Below are 17616 nucleotides of genomic sequence, written 5' to 3' on the forward strand. Positions count from 1 at the left end.
TGTGTAGAATATCCTTCACTACTGTTACAGTTTTTAATATTTTGTGAGGGCTTTCCACTAAGTTCTGATGCAATGAAGACTGGATTTGCTTTGATTACTACTTAAACCTGTGAACAATTGTTGCCAGGTGTTTGGGTGACTGATTTCTCACCCAGACAGTGCAAAAGCCCATCCCAATAATGTGTGACGACGTTTCAAGCTCACCAAACCAGCAAATTGATATTTTCTTCAAATCTGTAAGAACACGAATTGTATAAAATGTTTTCAGAAAAATCCTTGTGTAATTTTGCCATTAATCAACTACTGGTTTGGATCACAAAACAAGAAAAACAACACAGATGCATCACAGTACCACCCACCAAACTTAATTTCTGCCACATCGCCAGAGCTCTCTGCTGCACTTTGTTTGTCATCATAGCAACTGCTCAGCAACATCAAGTCTTGTCATCTTTCATCTTGCAACTTTCTTTATGGACTTTTTATTTTCCTCCCTAACAGCGCTATTAAGTCTACTTTTCTCCTTCATAATTAATTTGCCAAAACAATACTTACAAAACCTGTTTGTCAACACAAAGAAATCTCCTCACTACATTTGATTATTTCTGTAATGGTGTGCCTATACTTCATCACTGCCACAACAAACACTAAAAAATATTTCAGTTCCTTCTCACACTGTATTAGAAGTCTCCAACAGGTATCTGTTCCACAGTAATGTTGCTCCCAGGGTAGTATCCCTGGTGGACACTAAAAATTCATCCAAATTCTACCTTGGCAGCTCCCAGAAGTCGAACTGCCAGTGTTAATAACCAGTAGACTGCCAGCTGTGGAAATGCTGAGTGGCTTGTAGCAAACACGGGAACAACCAAGTGCCAAAATCTGCTAGGAAAACATAATGATATCATGGAAGCTGAGAGATACCATCATACTAGTGAAAAAGCAGAGTTTCTTACAGATGGCTAAGTACAATGCAACTTTAAATATACAAGTGCTGAGCTAGCAAAAAAGAGCCTCTGAAAGGTGAAGTTCCGAAAGTCTGAAGTCACTAGGAGAACTGACAGTGAAGTAAGACCGAGACACACGTCATAGCCATTCCTCCATTGCAGAGCGCATGGGTCACACTAACATAATGACACCACCCTTCTTAATAAATACCTGACTGATGAGTGCCGACTGCCCAGTGAGTAGTCTTGGCCCTTGTGTCAGCTGCAGCTATCCAATGAGATGGGAGGCTATGGAGTTCAACCTTCGGCACACCTAGCTGTCTTTAATTGCCTATGGAACCACAGGTCTGGCTGGAAGGACACCACTGCTGCCAGCTGCACTGACAGCTTCCGAGGCCACACTTACCAGGTGCGGAGGCTGCTATCATCCTGCAGATATGCTGGAGGCTTTACCTACAAAGCCTGGACACTGTCCATCATCTGCTTCAAGTGAGTGGGCACCGCTCCTGCTCCTCCCATTCTTGTGGCAGACAGCAATGCTGCTGGCTCCTGTTTCCTAAATGGGTAGTGACAGCCACCCTTGCATGCCAGTGAGTACTCCAGGTAGACCAGGGGCTAGACGCCCGAGTGCATATCTTCGACAACCATGAGAGCCCTTCGAGATCGATACACAGAGCTGGAGATTCTGCAGTTGACAGCCACTTGTGACGTAGCAGCCATCACACAATTTTTCGTTGTGTTGGTGATACTGTGGGATGAGAGCACGCCTGCCTTCTGCACCTGAAGAGGCTACTCAACTGGCCTAGTTGTGTGTGGCACTTTATTGTTAATGATGTTTTCTTGGTGATCATTAGCATAACTAGGACCTCAACACCACATCCTGCCCCGCTCTCTCCTGACAATTGTAGGAGTCAGGATCTGGTACAGTAAAGTAACCCCTACAGTAAAGTAAAAGTTTCTAATTAATCGGAAATTTTCCTGCATAAATCAGAAGCAACAGACTGACAATGGTCAGAAATATTTCAGTGTGAGACTTTTGAATAAGAAGATTCATTTCACACCGATTTTATCAAAACTATTTTATGAAACACATTAACAATAAGTCTTGCCATCCAGGTACATACAAAAGAGCTTTTTTTTTGTTGTACCTCCCTCCCACCGATAAGGTTAGGAGTATGTGTAGTGAATGACTGAATACTGATGCAAATTGAAAATATGATCACATTTATTTCTTTGGATATGCTTGGGCTAGTACTTCACTGTGTATGTGTTTACCTGCACTTGTGACCACACAGTTGGTGCAATGCATATTTCATGTATTCTTTTTGTGTGTTTGACAAGCCAACATGATGATGTTTCCTGCAAGTGGAAAGTGGTATCATAGTGGTCCATAATAAGAATTTTCCAAAGATCTGATGATGACAGCAATATGCTGAAACCGGTCATTGTGAAATAAAATAAAAATACCATGCGATCTTGGCTGTAGAAGATTTTCCTATTCGTATTAATAACAACTAGGTAATAAAATGAGAGTCTTAACATTTCCCAAATTACACCATTGTGTGAAAATCAGATAAATTTGCGAAACATTCAAGAATGCAAAATCAGGAATTAAATTCCTAACCAACAACCCTCTACAAAAGCTAATTCGATTTAATGAAAGAGAACCTTTCAATAAATCAATATGTAAAATAGACCTATAGTGGATTAGTATATCAAGTGCAGAAACATGTAACAGAAAATGTATTCTCCAAGCCCCCCTTCTCTCCCCTCCCTTTCTTCCTCTTCACTTCCTCTTCATCTTCACCTTCACTTTCACCTTCCTCTTGTCACCCCCCCCCCCCCCCCCCTTAGTTTCCACGACCCATTCTCTCTTTTTGTACTCTCTGTGCACTTTTTGTCTTGTTGTGCAGCTGCAGAGTCATCTGCCTGTTTCCCACTAACCCTCATTGTCAGCTCAGTCAACTGCTTTCAATAATCTAATATCAATAATTACACTTGCTGTGGTCACAGGAGTGTGCGTTTGGGTGTTTGTATGTGAATGTGTGTACTTTTGCTAGAAAAAAGAGCTATTGCTCAAAGCTAGTGTGAATACTGTTTTCTGTTAAATGTTTCTGCACTCCACACATCAATCCGCTATAGGTGAGTGAGGTGAGTGGGTGCCTCTCCCTAATTTTGAGTATTGCCCAACCCAGGAATTTCAATTTTGTTATTCTAACAATAAATCAAGAGTCAATAACATCCATTGTGGTACATGCTTCAATGAATATATTAGACAGACAAGATATATCTTAAATATAAGGCTTGAAAAATGTTACACATTGGCTCACGAAACATTTTAAACATTAGTAGTACCTCCATATTGAGCATTCATCTTAGGAGAGTAAACGTACAGCAGGCAATATAGAGGTGTCCTCCCATATAGAACCATGAATATTGTGGGGAGGAAATGGAAGTATATGATCATCTTAAGACTTGTCCAGAAAAATATGTTAAATGAACAAACAGATACTTATAAGATTTTTGGATAACTTCAGTTTGGTCTTCCAAACTATGGGAAATGGTAGATGAATGCTCCATGTGAACACCTACAGCACCGTACCTCCTGACTGTGTATCTCAATATCTCTGTAATATACTACATGTCAATTTATATACCATTCAAATACCTATGTAATAGCAAAGGCTTTGTAGGCACACCATAGTATTATATGTCTCTGCATGACTAAGTAGTGTTTTAACTCTTTTTCAAATGTATCGACCAATGCTTTTTACCACAGATAACAAAGTGTTGTATCCCTCATTTTCCCAAAACTTTTAGCTCCTCGCAAGAGAATATTTGTTTATGATGCCAAAGGCTTATGTATCATGATGCCTGTGTGCACCTTCAGTATGGTCTTTGGCATTGTTCTAAATATGTTGAAGCTGTCTGCCATCTGTTTCCCACCAGTATGATATGAGATGTGTAGGCATCAAAAGGTCAGTTCCTCAAGAATATTTTTAACTGTACACACTGGTAAACTTACAAAAGACTGATTTATTTGTCTGTCAGTTTGACAACAGGAGGACACATTCTTTTAACATGACATATTTTGCTTTTTATACAGGCAGTTTGTACAACAAATATCAACAAGAGATATGTAAACTCACATCTACTGTTCTTTATTTCTGTTTATCTTGTTGGCAGCTGCTGTATTTCAGCATTTAAGTAGTTTTTTCCAATTGTCAGTTCTGATTATTTCACTTACACACTACGTAGTAACTACATCCGATTCCTGCGAAATGTTGAGCTTTAATCTTCATTAGTTATTTGTTACAGCTGAACCACTTGATAATAGCATGAAGCTGAAACTGCAATTGTGGGATTTGTCATAAACACATGCAGCCATGGGTGGTGAAAAGATAGTCATTCAAAACATATTTCTCAAATATTTATATCCCTTTCTCCAAATATCAGATGTATATGTAGATCAGGAAGTCTTGCAGCTTTCATGGAAAGCAGCCTTATGATGAACTGTACAGCAGAATCTCTGGTTCATTCACTGTACACTGTCCAAATAGAAGCATCAGACTACAAACCCAAAATCAGAGAATTAAATCCTGTCCCCATCATTGTTTTTCTCTCTTCTGGCACTTAAGGGGGGTAGGATGTCAAGTGGCCCGACTTGGAGCAAGACAGGCACCACAGGACATTTTAATTCCCATTGTCTATACTTTTACAAATAAATTCGTAAAACTTTGTCAGCATGACCAGCAGGGATTCAGGATTCACACTCATAGTAGTGGAAGTTCAAAAACATAACAAAATAATTTTTTTTTCATGTGAAATTTCATCATTTTTTTCATTCACTACTGGCTGTATTTGTTGCTATAGGTACACTTTTCTTTGTAAGCAAGGGAGATTCTAGGATGAATTTTGGACAGCACACAAACCATACTTACAGGTATATGAAACTCTAGAATTTATTTAATTTATGAAAAAATGAATGAGCTGTTGCATTTTAAACTTCATGTTTAGAAAAAAAACTCAACTCTTATAGTTATTTACCTCAATTTTTAATAGATTTGGAAAATTCTAGAGTTTCATACACCTGTAAGTATGGTTTGTATGCTGCACAAAATTCATCGAACAATCTCTCTTACTTATGAAGAAAAGTGTACCTATAGCAACAAATGCAGCCAACAGTAAGTGAAAAAATGCTGAAATTTCACAAGCAAAAAAACTTTATTCTGTTATGTGTTTGAACTTCCACTGTTATGAGTGTGAATCCTGAATCCTTCCTGGTCATGCTGACAAAGTTTTACGAATTTATTTGTAAAAGTATAAACAGTGGGAATTAAAATGTCCTGTGGTGCCTGTCTTGCTCCAAGTTGGGCCACTTGACGTCCTACCCCCTTAATGAGACATATACCTAGCAATATTCAGAGCACATAAATAATGTGAGATTATGACATGGTTCAGATTGCATACTACACTATGCCTCGTAAATGGCTGTTTCAGCTGTTAATGTTATGTAAAGACACAAGCATACCACTGGAGTATAAAGGTACGCAAATCCCTAATCGTTATCAGTACTGACAACTCACACTCCACTTTCTGTTAGCATTAGCACCAGTTATGAGTGACGACCTCTTATGTCTGTCAAAGCCTGTTCATGGGTGGCACATATGCAAATCTTTTGGTTTTGTTTCTGCAGGGTAATTCAAACTGAATATAGTGATTACAAAATGGCTACACCTATTAATGCATAGCAATACCTCAATAAACATTACAGAGAATCTAAAACAAAGTTAAAAATTTTGATTGTTGTACAAGAGCAGTGAACCTGAAGCCAGTGCTTATATGGTTGAGTATTTTTCTTCACTGAGCTGTTTATTTTGACATATATTTATCTGGACATCCTTCAGCAATGCCTGATGCCCCAGCCTGATATGAATTCCACCTTTCTGCAAGATCCAGCACCCCAACACTGTGGTAAGGAAGATCGCACATGATATCGGTTGTATTGGGTATGACAACAGAGTTCTGCTCCTGGCCACCTTGATCTTCAGACCTAACACCATGGATTTATATTTAAGGGATTATGTGAAAAATCTTATGTATGTGCCTGAAAACAATTCCGGAAATCAAAATGTATATTTCTAATTTGTTCACATTGATGACTCCACACATGGTTCAGAATATATGGTGAGAAATGGGTTATTGTTTCGGTGATGTCTGCATGACCAACTGGATCAAATACAACAAATATATCTTTTTAAATTTCTTTTACATTATCTGTAATTCTTATCATTGTATTTCTATGCAATAAATAGTTATAGCCATTTGTAATACAGGGTGTATACGCAGACAAGGAAAAAAAATTCCCGGGTTATACCCGGATATTTCATTTAAAAAATATACTTTTTCCTGGGTGAAAATACACTTTTTCCGTGCTAAGCGACAGCAAGCAGAGCACGTCAGAAAACACACATTAATGTGCGTGCGCAGCTGCAGTGGTGTAGGGAACCCACATGTTAGTGTGTATAAAGCACTAAGAGAGCTTACATTGTGCCATAAAAGAAACAGGGCATCAGAGGATACTCCAAGAGAATTGGAATTTCGTAAACAATGTTAAAATGTGTAATTCGGCTTGAAGTGTACATTGGTTTTTTCCAGATTCACAATGAAATAGGTCCCATATGATATTAAGCTTTTCAGTGTGGTTTTTGGGATGTAAGTTCTCTTGGAGTACCAGTACTGTACTATCTCATATTTGATTCTTTATTATGGTATAATGCCATACATGGCAGAAGATGAAAATGTGCACTTGAAATTCAACAAACAGTTGGAACCAACCAATACTGTGGAATGAAACACTTCGCTTCAAATAAATTGATTGCCTCAGCGGAAAGATTAATAAAGCCAAATTTCTTTAGCAAACTGACAAAAATAACTTCATTGTTCTGCAAGGCAATTAATGCTTAATAACTTGGAAATAAAATAAAATCAGAAAACTGAAAGTAATAATATATTTTTGCCCTCCGTAATTATGTGAATGTATTTTAATTCACTTGATAGCTGCCAGCAACAGAAATCCGTTTTGTTTTCATTTGACGTGGGAGCTGTAAACGAAGAGGAAACAGCGAAATCACTTAACGCAAACACGGGACATATGGAGACTAACCCTCTCCCCACTACAACTCTGCGCATGCACAAATCTGGCAGCTAGGGCGCGGGAGAAAAATTTTTCTCATTAGCATCTGGCTGCTTGCTACTGCTGATACAGTTAGCAGCCACACTTCAAGCAGCGGGAAGCGGGAGAAGGTACTGTTCATATAAGCGAGTAGACTGTACATGCACATGAACCCACTGGCAACTGGTCAAACAAACCTAATGTAAACAGTTGTGGCGTAATGCTCATAGAACGCAGTTTATTGTTATGAAGTATTACCTAGTCTTCACCCTAAGGCCGTTGACATATTTTTACTGTTTGCAGACACTTGTGTGCGTGCACGGTGGTTTTTTTTCTTTTTTTTTTTGTTAATGGCGCATTTCCTTTGCCACTCAAGTGTTTCCCCCTCCCCCCCCCCCCCTCTCATTTATATTCTATTGCTGTAGTATCATTCTCCACTAGCAGGATACAGTAACATTCTTTGCTAGAGAATCAATTCTTACCAGTCAAAATTACAAACATTTTACTGAATGCTAAAATAATGAAAAATTCCTGGGTTTTTCCTGGTTTTCTCCCAGATGAAAAAATCCCCGGATTTTTCCCGGTTGTCCCAGGTCATATACACCCTGTAATATCGCTATATTTCTTTTTAATTGCCCTGTGGAAATCTTGGGTGTATATGTATGATTCCTGTTGGCTGACATGTAACAGCATTACTCCACAGATTACGTATTTTCTCACTGGGAACCATGCAAATTCATTCTTACCAAGTCACAAGCAATTTTACAGCAGGTTTCTTTTTTAAATACTCAATCTTTAACATAACACAAAATAACACACTTTTTATAAAATGTTAGAATTTGGAAACAAAATACTATAGAGAATATTTACTTTGCTGAAGAAACATCATGAACCCATTTGTGTTCAGGTATCTTACCAAAGCTGTAGTGGCTGTACAGCAATTCTGGAGGAGTTTTGTCATCCAGGTCTGCACTTGAGATTCCCAGGGGATCCAGCTTGGCGATGTGATGACCTCGAATCTGGCAACACAATTTGGATGGAAGCAAACCGCTGAAGATGTTACTGATCAAAAAATACTTAAAATGACCATCAACACATAATCCCAAAACTCTTACCAAGTTTTGAGAATGACCACATACTTCAGTCCTAATGTATCAAATTCAGCACCTAGGAGTAAACAATAAATAACCACAGTTATTCGAAAAAGGAAACGAGTCTAGAAATCTTCAGAACAGTGTCAACCATAATGAATTAAAAACCCAAGGAGATGTTGAAGAGAACTGTCGAAGATATGTGTAGGTCTCGCAAAATTGCAGGGACACATGATCATGAGCCTCAATTTTGTCTGCAAGCTTCTGCGCAAAAATTATGTGCAATTGCTGAATACTGAAAATACTGAATAGATGTCCGCCCCCGGTAGCTGAGTGGTCAGCGCGATAGACTGTCAATCCAAAGGGCCCGGGTTCGATTCCCGGCTGGGTCAGAGATTTTCTCCGCTCAGGGACTGGGTGTTGTGTTGTCCTAATCATCATCATTTCATCCCCATCGACGTGCAAGTCGCCGAAGTGGCGTCAAATCGAAAGACTTGCACCAGGCGAACGGTCTACCCAATGGGAGGCCCTCGTCACACGACATTTCATTTCACTGATTAGATTTGGTGAATGTGTAATACTAAGATAATGGTATTTAATGCTTGGACCAGTACAGCACAACACACAAAAGCACAAACTAATTAATCTGAATATCCCAGTGCATTCTACCTAAAAAAGAGGTAGTTTTTAGTTGATGGTAAATGTGGAGACTTGCCAGTCTCATACTGAACCTTTCCAATTAACCACAATAACTTTTAATCTGCTACTCTCGAAGGCCCTCTTACAGATTACTAAAACTGACACTTCTGTAAATAATTTTAACATTCAATGTTCTTCCGTATTACACCATATACAGGTGAAGAATGAAGGGTTACAGTTTTCCAATAATATTTAATAACTTCAGATAGACTGTGGTACTCTCCCTCTCAGCCTCTTACATGAATATGAACACAAGCTTTCTGCAATACCCTTGGCAGAAAAACTACCAATCAAAAATTGGGGACACTGCACCAAGTGAAAACAGAAGTAAAGTTTACTGATAACTTTTCATAACATTTACACACCAGAAATGTATTGACACCACCAGTAAAGGTAAAATGCCTGAAACAAACAAGGCATATACATCAAGAAGTGTATCCAAGTGTAAAAATATATAATTTTACATCATCAGTATGGTTTATAGAGTTTGCCAATACAAATGTACAATGAACCAGTCACCCATAAGAAAATCCTCCACCACAGCAACTGCAACATCTAGAGTTGCATGACAAATATTGTCTTAACCTAAGCCATACAATGAGCTTCTTACCATGTTATACAAGCTGTCCAATTCCTTTTTGGATGTGTAAAACTATAATTAGCACATGCAATAAATTATATTAAGTAGTATGCAAATTTTACCTAACTGCTAATCAAACACAAAAACTAAGAAGCATCACTGCTTCACGTATCTTACCTGTGATAGTGAAGATAGTATCTTATTTACACAGAAAACCTTACTAAACACAAACACAAACATAGCCACCACCTCCAAAATCCATGGAAAGATAAGCAACTAAATACTGCATGTTTCAAACTTCATAAGTTGCTGGGGAAAAGCTATTTCAAAATAGCAGATTAGCTACATCTTATCACTGACACACAAGAAAAGTGCACATGAAATTTACAAATATATCCACTGGCACATTTACTATGAGCAATTAGTAGGAATCAGTAATGATTTCTGTCACTTCAAAATGGAACCAATATGATTTTCGGATGATTTGCCACTCTTACTCAAGTTTATTCTGTCATTCATAGTAAATCAATCCCATTATGATGAAAGATTGTATTAAGCACAGAAACTCTGGCAAACTGTAAAAGCAATTTCAGAATGATGAACGCTAAGTGTCCACACAAAACTTATGGGATATAGGCCCATGGCTTAAGAAACACTTAGAACACAACGACACAGAAGTTTTCAGAGGAACTACATGACACATAGAGGCCTTTAGTGTTAAGATTACCTATGGAGTGAGCATTCAGATGCACAGAACAAGGTCTTTAATATCAACACACACTGCATACCAAGTCACAAGACCTTGTATTACTTACCAATGAAAAGTAGGTATTAATCTTTCCATAAAACTTGACTTGCAATTATAGCAGCAAAACTCATTCAACCCTGCTTTTATTAACAAATAAATGTGCAAAAACAGGACAAACATATATAATATTTAAGTTTCAGTCTTAATGCAAAACATAAATATTGTTCTCGTTTAACGTAGGCAACAAGTTTAGTATGCTATTCTCACTCCATAGATATCCTCACTCCATGGCTAATTCACCAGACACTGGTTACACTGAAAACCAAAGCAGTGAAGCTTAGTGTCGTGTGTATCCTTTGAAAATGTTAAAGAGCCAGGTATAATACGTTATTTATCTCAGGCGATAGGTCAATATCCCAATACTTTATTTTCCGTACTCTGTAACTAACTATTATAAAAAGCATTTCTAGATGATATACTATCTTACATGAAGCATTATCATATATTTCAGTAGTAACACAGAAATTCTGTTCTCTGATGACAAACTGTTGTTTACAGTATCATATTAAGTACCTCCAACTATCTGCTTTTCAATATGAAAGCCACTTCAAAAGTAAAAGAACTTTATGTTTAAACATAAATTTAATAGAAGTAAATATGCACCTTAAATTACAACAATATCTTTAGAGGCTATGTCGATGTCTACCACTACGTTACAAAATCTACAGAGGGAGAAGATGGGAAATTGCATGTTTAAGTGGAAGTATGAGGACTGATGCTGGTGATGTATGATTTGAGACGAAAAAAGGGATAACAGAAGAAATTGTACTGTATTGACAACTAGGGAGAAAACTTACATCATCAACTAAAACAAATTTAAGTAACGAGAGAAGAATATGCAATTAGTCAAAAAGAGTTGAACCAGTTCTCAATTTGAGGAGGGATAAGATATCAAGTATTGTAATAAAACTACAAAATCTAAGGAACAAAAATCAAAATGTGCACTATCCAGAGTAAGGTAACCAGAGCATGTGTATTCCACAACACTAATTTGACAGTAAACTGCAAATGTGAAAATGAGAACAGGATTTTGAAAACATTCAAAATGGGCTGGTTAAATAAATTTTACACCCCTCTGCAATCCAACAATGTCTGCAACCAGTACACTTTAGGAGAGACATTCCAATATCATATTTCATGCTGAGCTGACAACTATTTCAGAAATGGAACCACCCTACCAGACAAACCACAATTTCTATATTGTGGTCTTATTATCAAACTATAGTCACTGAGATGAAAATGAATGCTGTTACATTCAAATGCCAAGGCAGAAAATACATCTGTCATGCCCCTTACCAATCAAGCAATGAAACAAGACTCAAGCATAGTACATGAAGCATCTGACCCAAGTTATTTCCACACAAACTGTACTTAACAAGAAGAATGAGAAGTTGTAAACAGTAATTGAAGATTATATGCCATTATTACATATCAAATTGTTCTCGGAGTGTTTCCAAACTTACCATTCATTCCAGTAGAGCAGACAACTGTGCAGGTTAAAGGTTTGCTCAATAGTTCGTGTATCAGTGACAGGATATATTTAAGAATAAAAATGTATACATTTATTTAGGTTAGTCTCAGAGCAAATGGAATGTGGAAGCAATTTCACTTAGGAAAGCACAATCTCAAACCCAGCACTAGAAGCAGTTCTAATGAGGATTGCGAACAGAATTAGATAATGTGTTGTGAAAGACTGGGGGGGGGGGGGGGGGGGGGGGGGGGGAATATAATGAACAGTCACTTAACCAAAAGACTATGTTTTGACTTAAGAGCATTCTTTATGAGGGTTGTCTTAAGATTTTACAAATGACCACTAGATGGCAATACAGAGGTGTGATATCACTATTGTTTTACAATTTGTTTTCCAACAATGGCACTTGAGTAACTGCCTGAATGGCATTTAAAGTAACTTTGGCGAGCCCATGCTTCTGTCAGCAATGAATTTCATGAAGGTTGACCACAGTGCATTGTTCCAAGCAACACTGATGGTGTGTAGTTTGACCAAAAAGGACCAATACATAGTACATTCCTGATTATTCACACATTTTTTTTTTTTAGAAAAGAAAAAACTGCACATGCCAGACCAGCAGCAGAAGACGACTGCACTGAACCCCGCATGAGTGCGCACAGATGTCTGCTGCTAAGGCTGCCACCACTCCCCATCTGTTAGACACTGGGCCGAATATGCGCTTAAAAATAATTGTTATTCATGCATCTTCTCCCACACATGATGCAGGCTTTGATACAAACCAAGATGCCACAAATATGCAACACATTCCGAAATAATTGGGAATATATTGCATTTTTGTGGCATCCTGATGTGTACCAAACCCTCCATCATACATGCGATTTTGCATGAACATTTACCTCTAAAAATACCTGTTACTGGCAAATTCAGCTCGACCTGACAAACTGAGGAACAGTCTCTTGTCAACTGATTAAAGCAAATGATCAAAAGTTTCAACAGAGGAAGTACAAAATCTATACATAAGATCATATTAGGAGACGAAAGTTTAATATACTCATATCAACAAGAAACCAAGCAGTGATCAAATGATTGGATGTTCAAAAATGATTAAAAACCAACAAAAGTGGTTTGTTCACAAAGCACTTACAAAAATTGACACTAGTTTCTCCAATTACGCTGTAAATATTTTGACCATTGCTTTAGAGGACTGAAGAACCATTAATGCTGAATGGAAGGCATACTATACAACCATTTGTTTGCCACCAGTCATCAACGAAATTAGGAAAACAACCAATAAACATTTCATCATTCTTCTGTGTAAAAATGCCAGCTGTCTTATAACGTGTCTGACAAATGATTACTTGACAGTGAAAAACAATGAACCACTGTCTCTTCACCAGTATTCACCTCATTTGTTACCTAAAGACTTCTTTTTGTTCTATGTCAAACAAAAAACCTGTGGACTGCTATTTTCATCACCAGGAAAAACTGTTGAATCCTTCCGACACCAAATTAAATTGGTTCCAACAAAGCAAAAAATGTATAAATTTTGAAGGTGAATATTTTAAGAAACAATAAAAATATTTGCACCTAAAGAAAGATGAAAGAAAATCAGTTTCTGTAAAAATTTGAAAGGCAGTCCTCAGATGTCCCCTGTGTTATTCTTTAGCATTTATCTTCACTACTTTAAGCAATATTCACTGTCATTTTGACAGAATATTGCTACAAAACATGGCATAACTGGCTAAATATATACTTTTTAAGGAGCACACCTTACAAAACATAAAAAGCAGAAAGACTGAAGGCCTTACAACATTAGAACCACAACATTAAGATACAAGCAAAAAAAAATTATATTTAAACTAAGTGTATAACAATCAAACTATCGCTATTTTTTCCAACAATATTCCACAGCTGAAGAGTGTGCTGAGACACTGGCATATGAGGAAAGTAAAGTCTATGGCCATATATTGCACATCTGCAATTAAGTGCAATGTAATAGCTCCCCTTACCCAGCATGTACTGCCGGACAACAATCTCGGGTGGAGCGCCCTGGCGATCTTTATACTTGCTGTGAAGATCTGCATACATTATCCCCAGAGGATCCAGGTCTGCCACCAAGTGGCCTCGCGCCTGCAGCACATCAAACTTTGTCAGTGACATAAAAATGTGCTCACAGTGTTTCTGCCTACTGTGTACACCTTCTCTCTTGTTGCATTGCCTTTGCAGATGGTCATTACAAATAGTTAATGCACAAGTCCAGAAAATTAATGTGGAAAGTAAAATTACTGCATTAGCAGTTGTGTTGTTATGAATTAATACTTTTTACAGTTATGAAACTTTTGTTCTTGAAAATATGTTTGGTAAAAATCAACTACAAACACTGCAAAGCATGGGTTGAAAGTCTTATTACTTTGATGTACTTAAAGCTGTTTTAACCACACAGCTACAATTAATATTTTTGTACAAAATCTGCATACTTCCTTCAGTTTACTGCTTCCAGCAAATAACAGCAATACAAAACAAAATAACTTGCAATTTGAATGGTATTGAAATCTTTAATCTCTTATTACTTGCACTTAATACAACTTTCCTGAAACACTTATTACAACACAAAATGTTACCATGCCTATTTTATATTACAGTGATACAGAAATGTGAAACACGTAATTAATAAGGACTGCATTAAATTATTAAGAAATCTTTCCTTTATTTTGACTGTATTTTTCTGTTACAATAATTTCAAACTGAAATAGATTTACATTGAGGTGACAAGAGTCATGGAACACCACCTAATAACATGTCAGTTTTGCCCTGCATAGTGCAGCAACTCCACAAGTCACGGACTCAACAATTTGTTGGATCCCCTGCGGAAATATTAAGCCATGCCACCTCTATAGCCATCTGTAGTTGTGAAAGTGTTGTTAGAGCAGGATTTTGTGCACAAACACACCTCTCGATTATATCCAATAAATGTTCAGTGGGATTTACTTCGGGTGATCTGAGTGACCAAACTGTTTGCTCAAATTGTCCAGACTGTGCTTCAAACAAATTGCGAACAATTGTGGTCCGATGACATGGTGCGTTGTCATCCACAAAAATTCCATTGTTGTTTGGGAACATGAAGTCTATGAATAGCCAAACATGGTCATTTACAGTCAATTATAAATTCAGATGGACCAGGGGAGTCAGTCCATTCCATGTAAACACAGCCCACGGCATTATGAAGCCACCACCAACTTGCAGTGTCCTGTTGACAACTTGGGTCCATGGCTTCCTGGGGTCTGCACCACACTCAAACCCTACCATCAGCTCTCACCAACTGAAATCAGGACTTACATGACCAGGCCAAAGTTTCCCAGTCTAGGTAAACTATATGGTCACAAGCCTGAGAGAGGCACTGCACACGATGATTTGCTTTTAGCAAAGGCACTCACATCTCTTGTCTGCTGCCATAACCCATTAATGCTAAATTCCGTTGCACTGTCCAATTGGCTACATTTGTCGTACGTCCCACATTGATTTCCACAATTATTTCACATAATGTTGCCTGTCTGTTAGCACTGACAACTATACGCCAACACTGCTGTTCTTTGTTGTTAAGTGAAGGTTGTCTGCAACTATGTTTTACAGTTGGTGGTGACTTTAATTTACCCTTGATACGATGGTGAAAATACATGTTTAATTCTGGAGGTATGCATAAAACATCAACCGAAATTTTGCTAAACACATTCTCTGAAAATTATTTCGAGCCCATGAATAGTAAATGGTTGTGGAAACACACTTGACCTCTTAGCAACAAATATTCCTGAGTTGATGACAGGCATCAAAACAGGCAGAGGGATTAGTGGAAACTGGGCAGTCTTAGTGAGATTGAATATTATAACCCTCAAATCCTCCAAAAATAAACAAAAAATATAGCTATTCAAAAAGAGCAGATAAAAATTCACTTGATGCCTTCCTGAGAGACGATCCACTCCTCCCAAATTAACAGTATAAGTGTAGACCAGATGTTGCTTGAATTCAGAGAAATAGTATCAGCAGCAATTGAGAGCTTTATACCAAATAAATCAACAAATGATGGAGCTGACCCTCATTAGTACACAAAACGGGTCAGAACACTGTTGCAGAAACAATGTAACAAACATGCCAAATTTAAACAGACGCAAAATCCCCAAGATTGGCGATCTTTTACCGAAGCTCGAAATTTAGTGCGGACTTCAATGTGACGTGCTTATAACAGTTTCCACAACAAAGCTTTGTCTCGAAACCTGGCAGAAAATCCAAAGATATTCTGGTCTTATGTGAAGTATTCTAGCGGCAAGAAACAATCACTGCCTTCTCTGCGCTATAGCAATGGAGATACTATCGAAGACAGTGCTGCCAAAGCAGAGTTACTAAGCACAGCCTTCCGAAATGCCTTCACAAAAGAAGACGAAGTAAATATTCCAGAATTCGCATCGAGACAGCTGCCAACATGAGTAACGTAGAAGTAAATATCCTCTGACTAGTGAAACGACTTAAATCACTTAATAAAAGCAAGTCTTCTGGTCCAGACTATATACCAATTAGGTTCCTTTCAGAGTATGCTGATGCAACAGGTCCATACTTAACAATCATAAACAACCGTTCACTCGACGGAAGATCCATACCCAAAGACGGAAAAGTTGCACAGGTCACACCAATATTCAAGAAAGGTGGTGGCAGTAATCAACTAAATTACAAGCCCGTGTCATTAACGTCGACATGCAGCAGGATTTTGGAATATAAATTGTGTTCGAACATTATGAATTACCTCGAAGAAAACTGTTTTTGACCCACAGTCAACATGGATTTAGAAAACATTGTTCTTGTGAAACACAACAAGCTCTTTACTCGTAAGAAGTGTTAAATGCTATTGACAAGGGATTTCAGATCGATGCTGTATTTCTGGAGTTCCAGGAGGCTTTTGACACTGAACCACAAGCAGCTTGTAGTGAAATTGTGTTCTTGTGGAATATTGTCTCAGTTATGTGACTGGATTCGTGACTTCCTGTCAGAGACGTCACCATTCATAGTAACTGAAAGACATCAAATAAAACAGAAGTGATTTCTGGCATTCCCCAAGGTAGTGTTATAGGCCCTTTACTGTTCCTTATCTATATAAACGATTTGGGAGACAATCTGAGCAGCCGCCTTAGGCTGTTTGCAGATGACACTGTCATTTATCGACTCATAAAGTCATCAGAAGATCAAAACAAATTGCAAAATGATTTAGAAAACGTACCTGTATGGTGCAGAAAGTGGCAACTGACCCTAAATAACGAAAAGTGTGAGGTCATCCACATGAGTGCTAAAAGGAATCCGTTAAACTTCGGTTACACAATAGCTCAGCCAAATCTAAAGGGCTTACGTTCAACTAAATGCCAAGGAATTACAATTACGAATAACTTAAATTGGGAGGAACACATAGAAAATGTTGTGGGGAAGCTAAAAAAAACTGCGTTTTATTGGCAGGACACTTAGAAAATGTAACAAATCTACTACGGTGACTGGCTACACTATGCTTGTCCATCTTTTAGAATACTGATTCACGCTGTGGAGTCCTTACCAGATAGTAAGTTGCAATCACCAACTTTCTCCTCCAAATGCAAAAATATTTTGTTGATACTGACCTACACAGAGAGCAAAGATCACCATAATAAAATAGGGGAAATCAGAGCTCGTACAGAAAGATAAAGGTGTTCCTCCTTTCCGAGCGCTATATGAGATTGGAATACTAGATAATTGTGATGGTGGTTTGATGAACCCTCTCCCAGGCCCTTAAATTGATTTGCTATCAATGTAGATGTAGGTTTTGTTTGTGGTGAGAGGT

General features: G+C 37.8%; 1 protein-coding gene across 5 annotated transcripts in view; it reads right to left on the minus strand.

Moving 5' to 3' along the window:
• Positions 1-17616, minus strand: part of LOC124711137 (2-oxoglutarate dehydrogenase, mitochondrial-like) — a 142223-nt gene that overhangs the window by 108586 nt on the left and 16021 nt on the right. For 4 of the 5 annotated variants that reach the window (XM_047241033.1, XM_047241031.1, XM_047241032.1 and 1 more), the window contains exon 4: positions 8033-8135. In XM_047241033.1, coding sequence (XP_047096989.1) covers positions 8033-8135 — 103 coding nt within the window. Of the gene's footprint in view, positions 1-8032; positions 8136-13774; positions 13896-17616 lie in introns of all 5 variants that reach the window. The other variant, XM_047241030.1, reaches the window with a different exon arrangement.

The sequence above is a fragment of the Schistocerca piceifrons genome, chromosome 8 (genome assembly GCF_021461385.2).
Source record: "Schistocerca piceifrons isolate TAMUIC-IGC-003096 chromosome 8, iqSchPice1.1, whole genome shotgun sequence".
NCBI classification, from domain to species: domain Eukaryota; kingdom Metazoa; phylum Arthropoda; class Insecta; order Orthoptera; family Acrididae; genus Schistocerca; species Schistocerca piceifrons.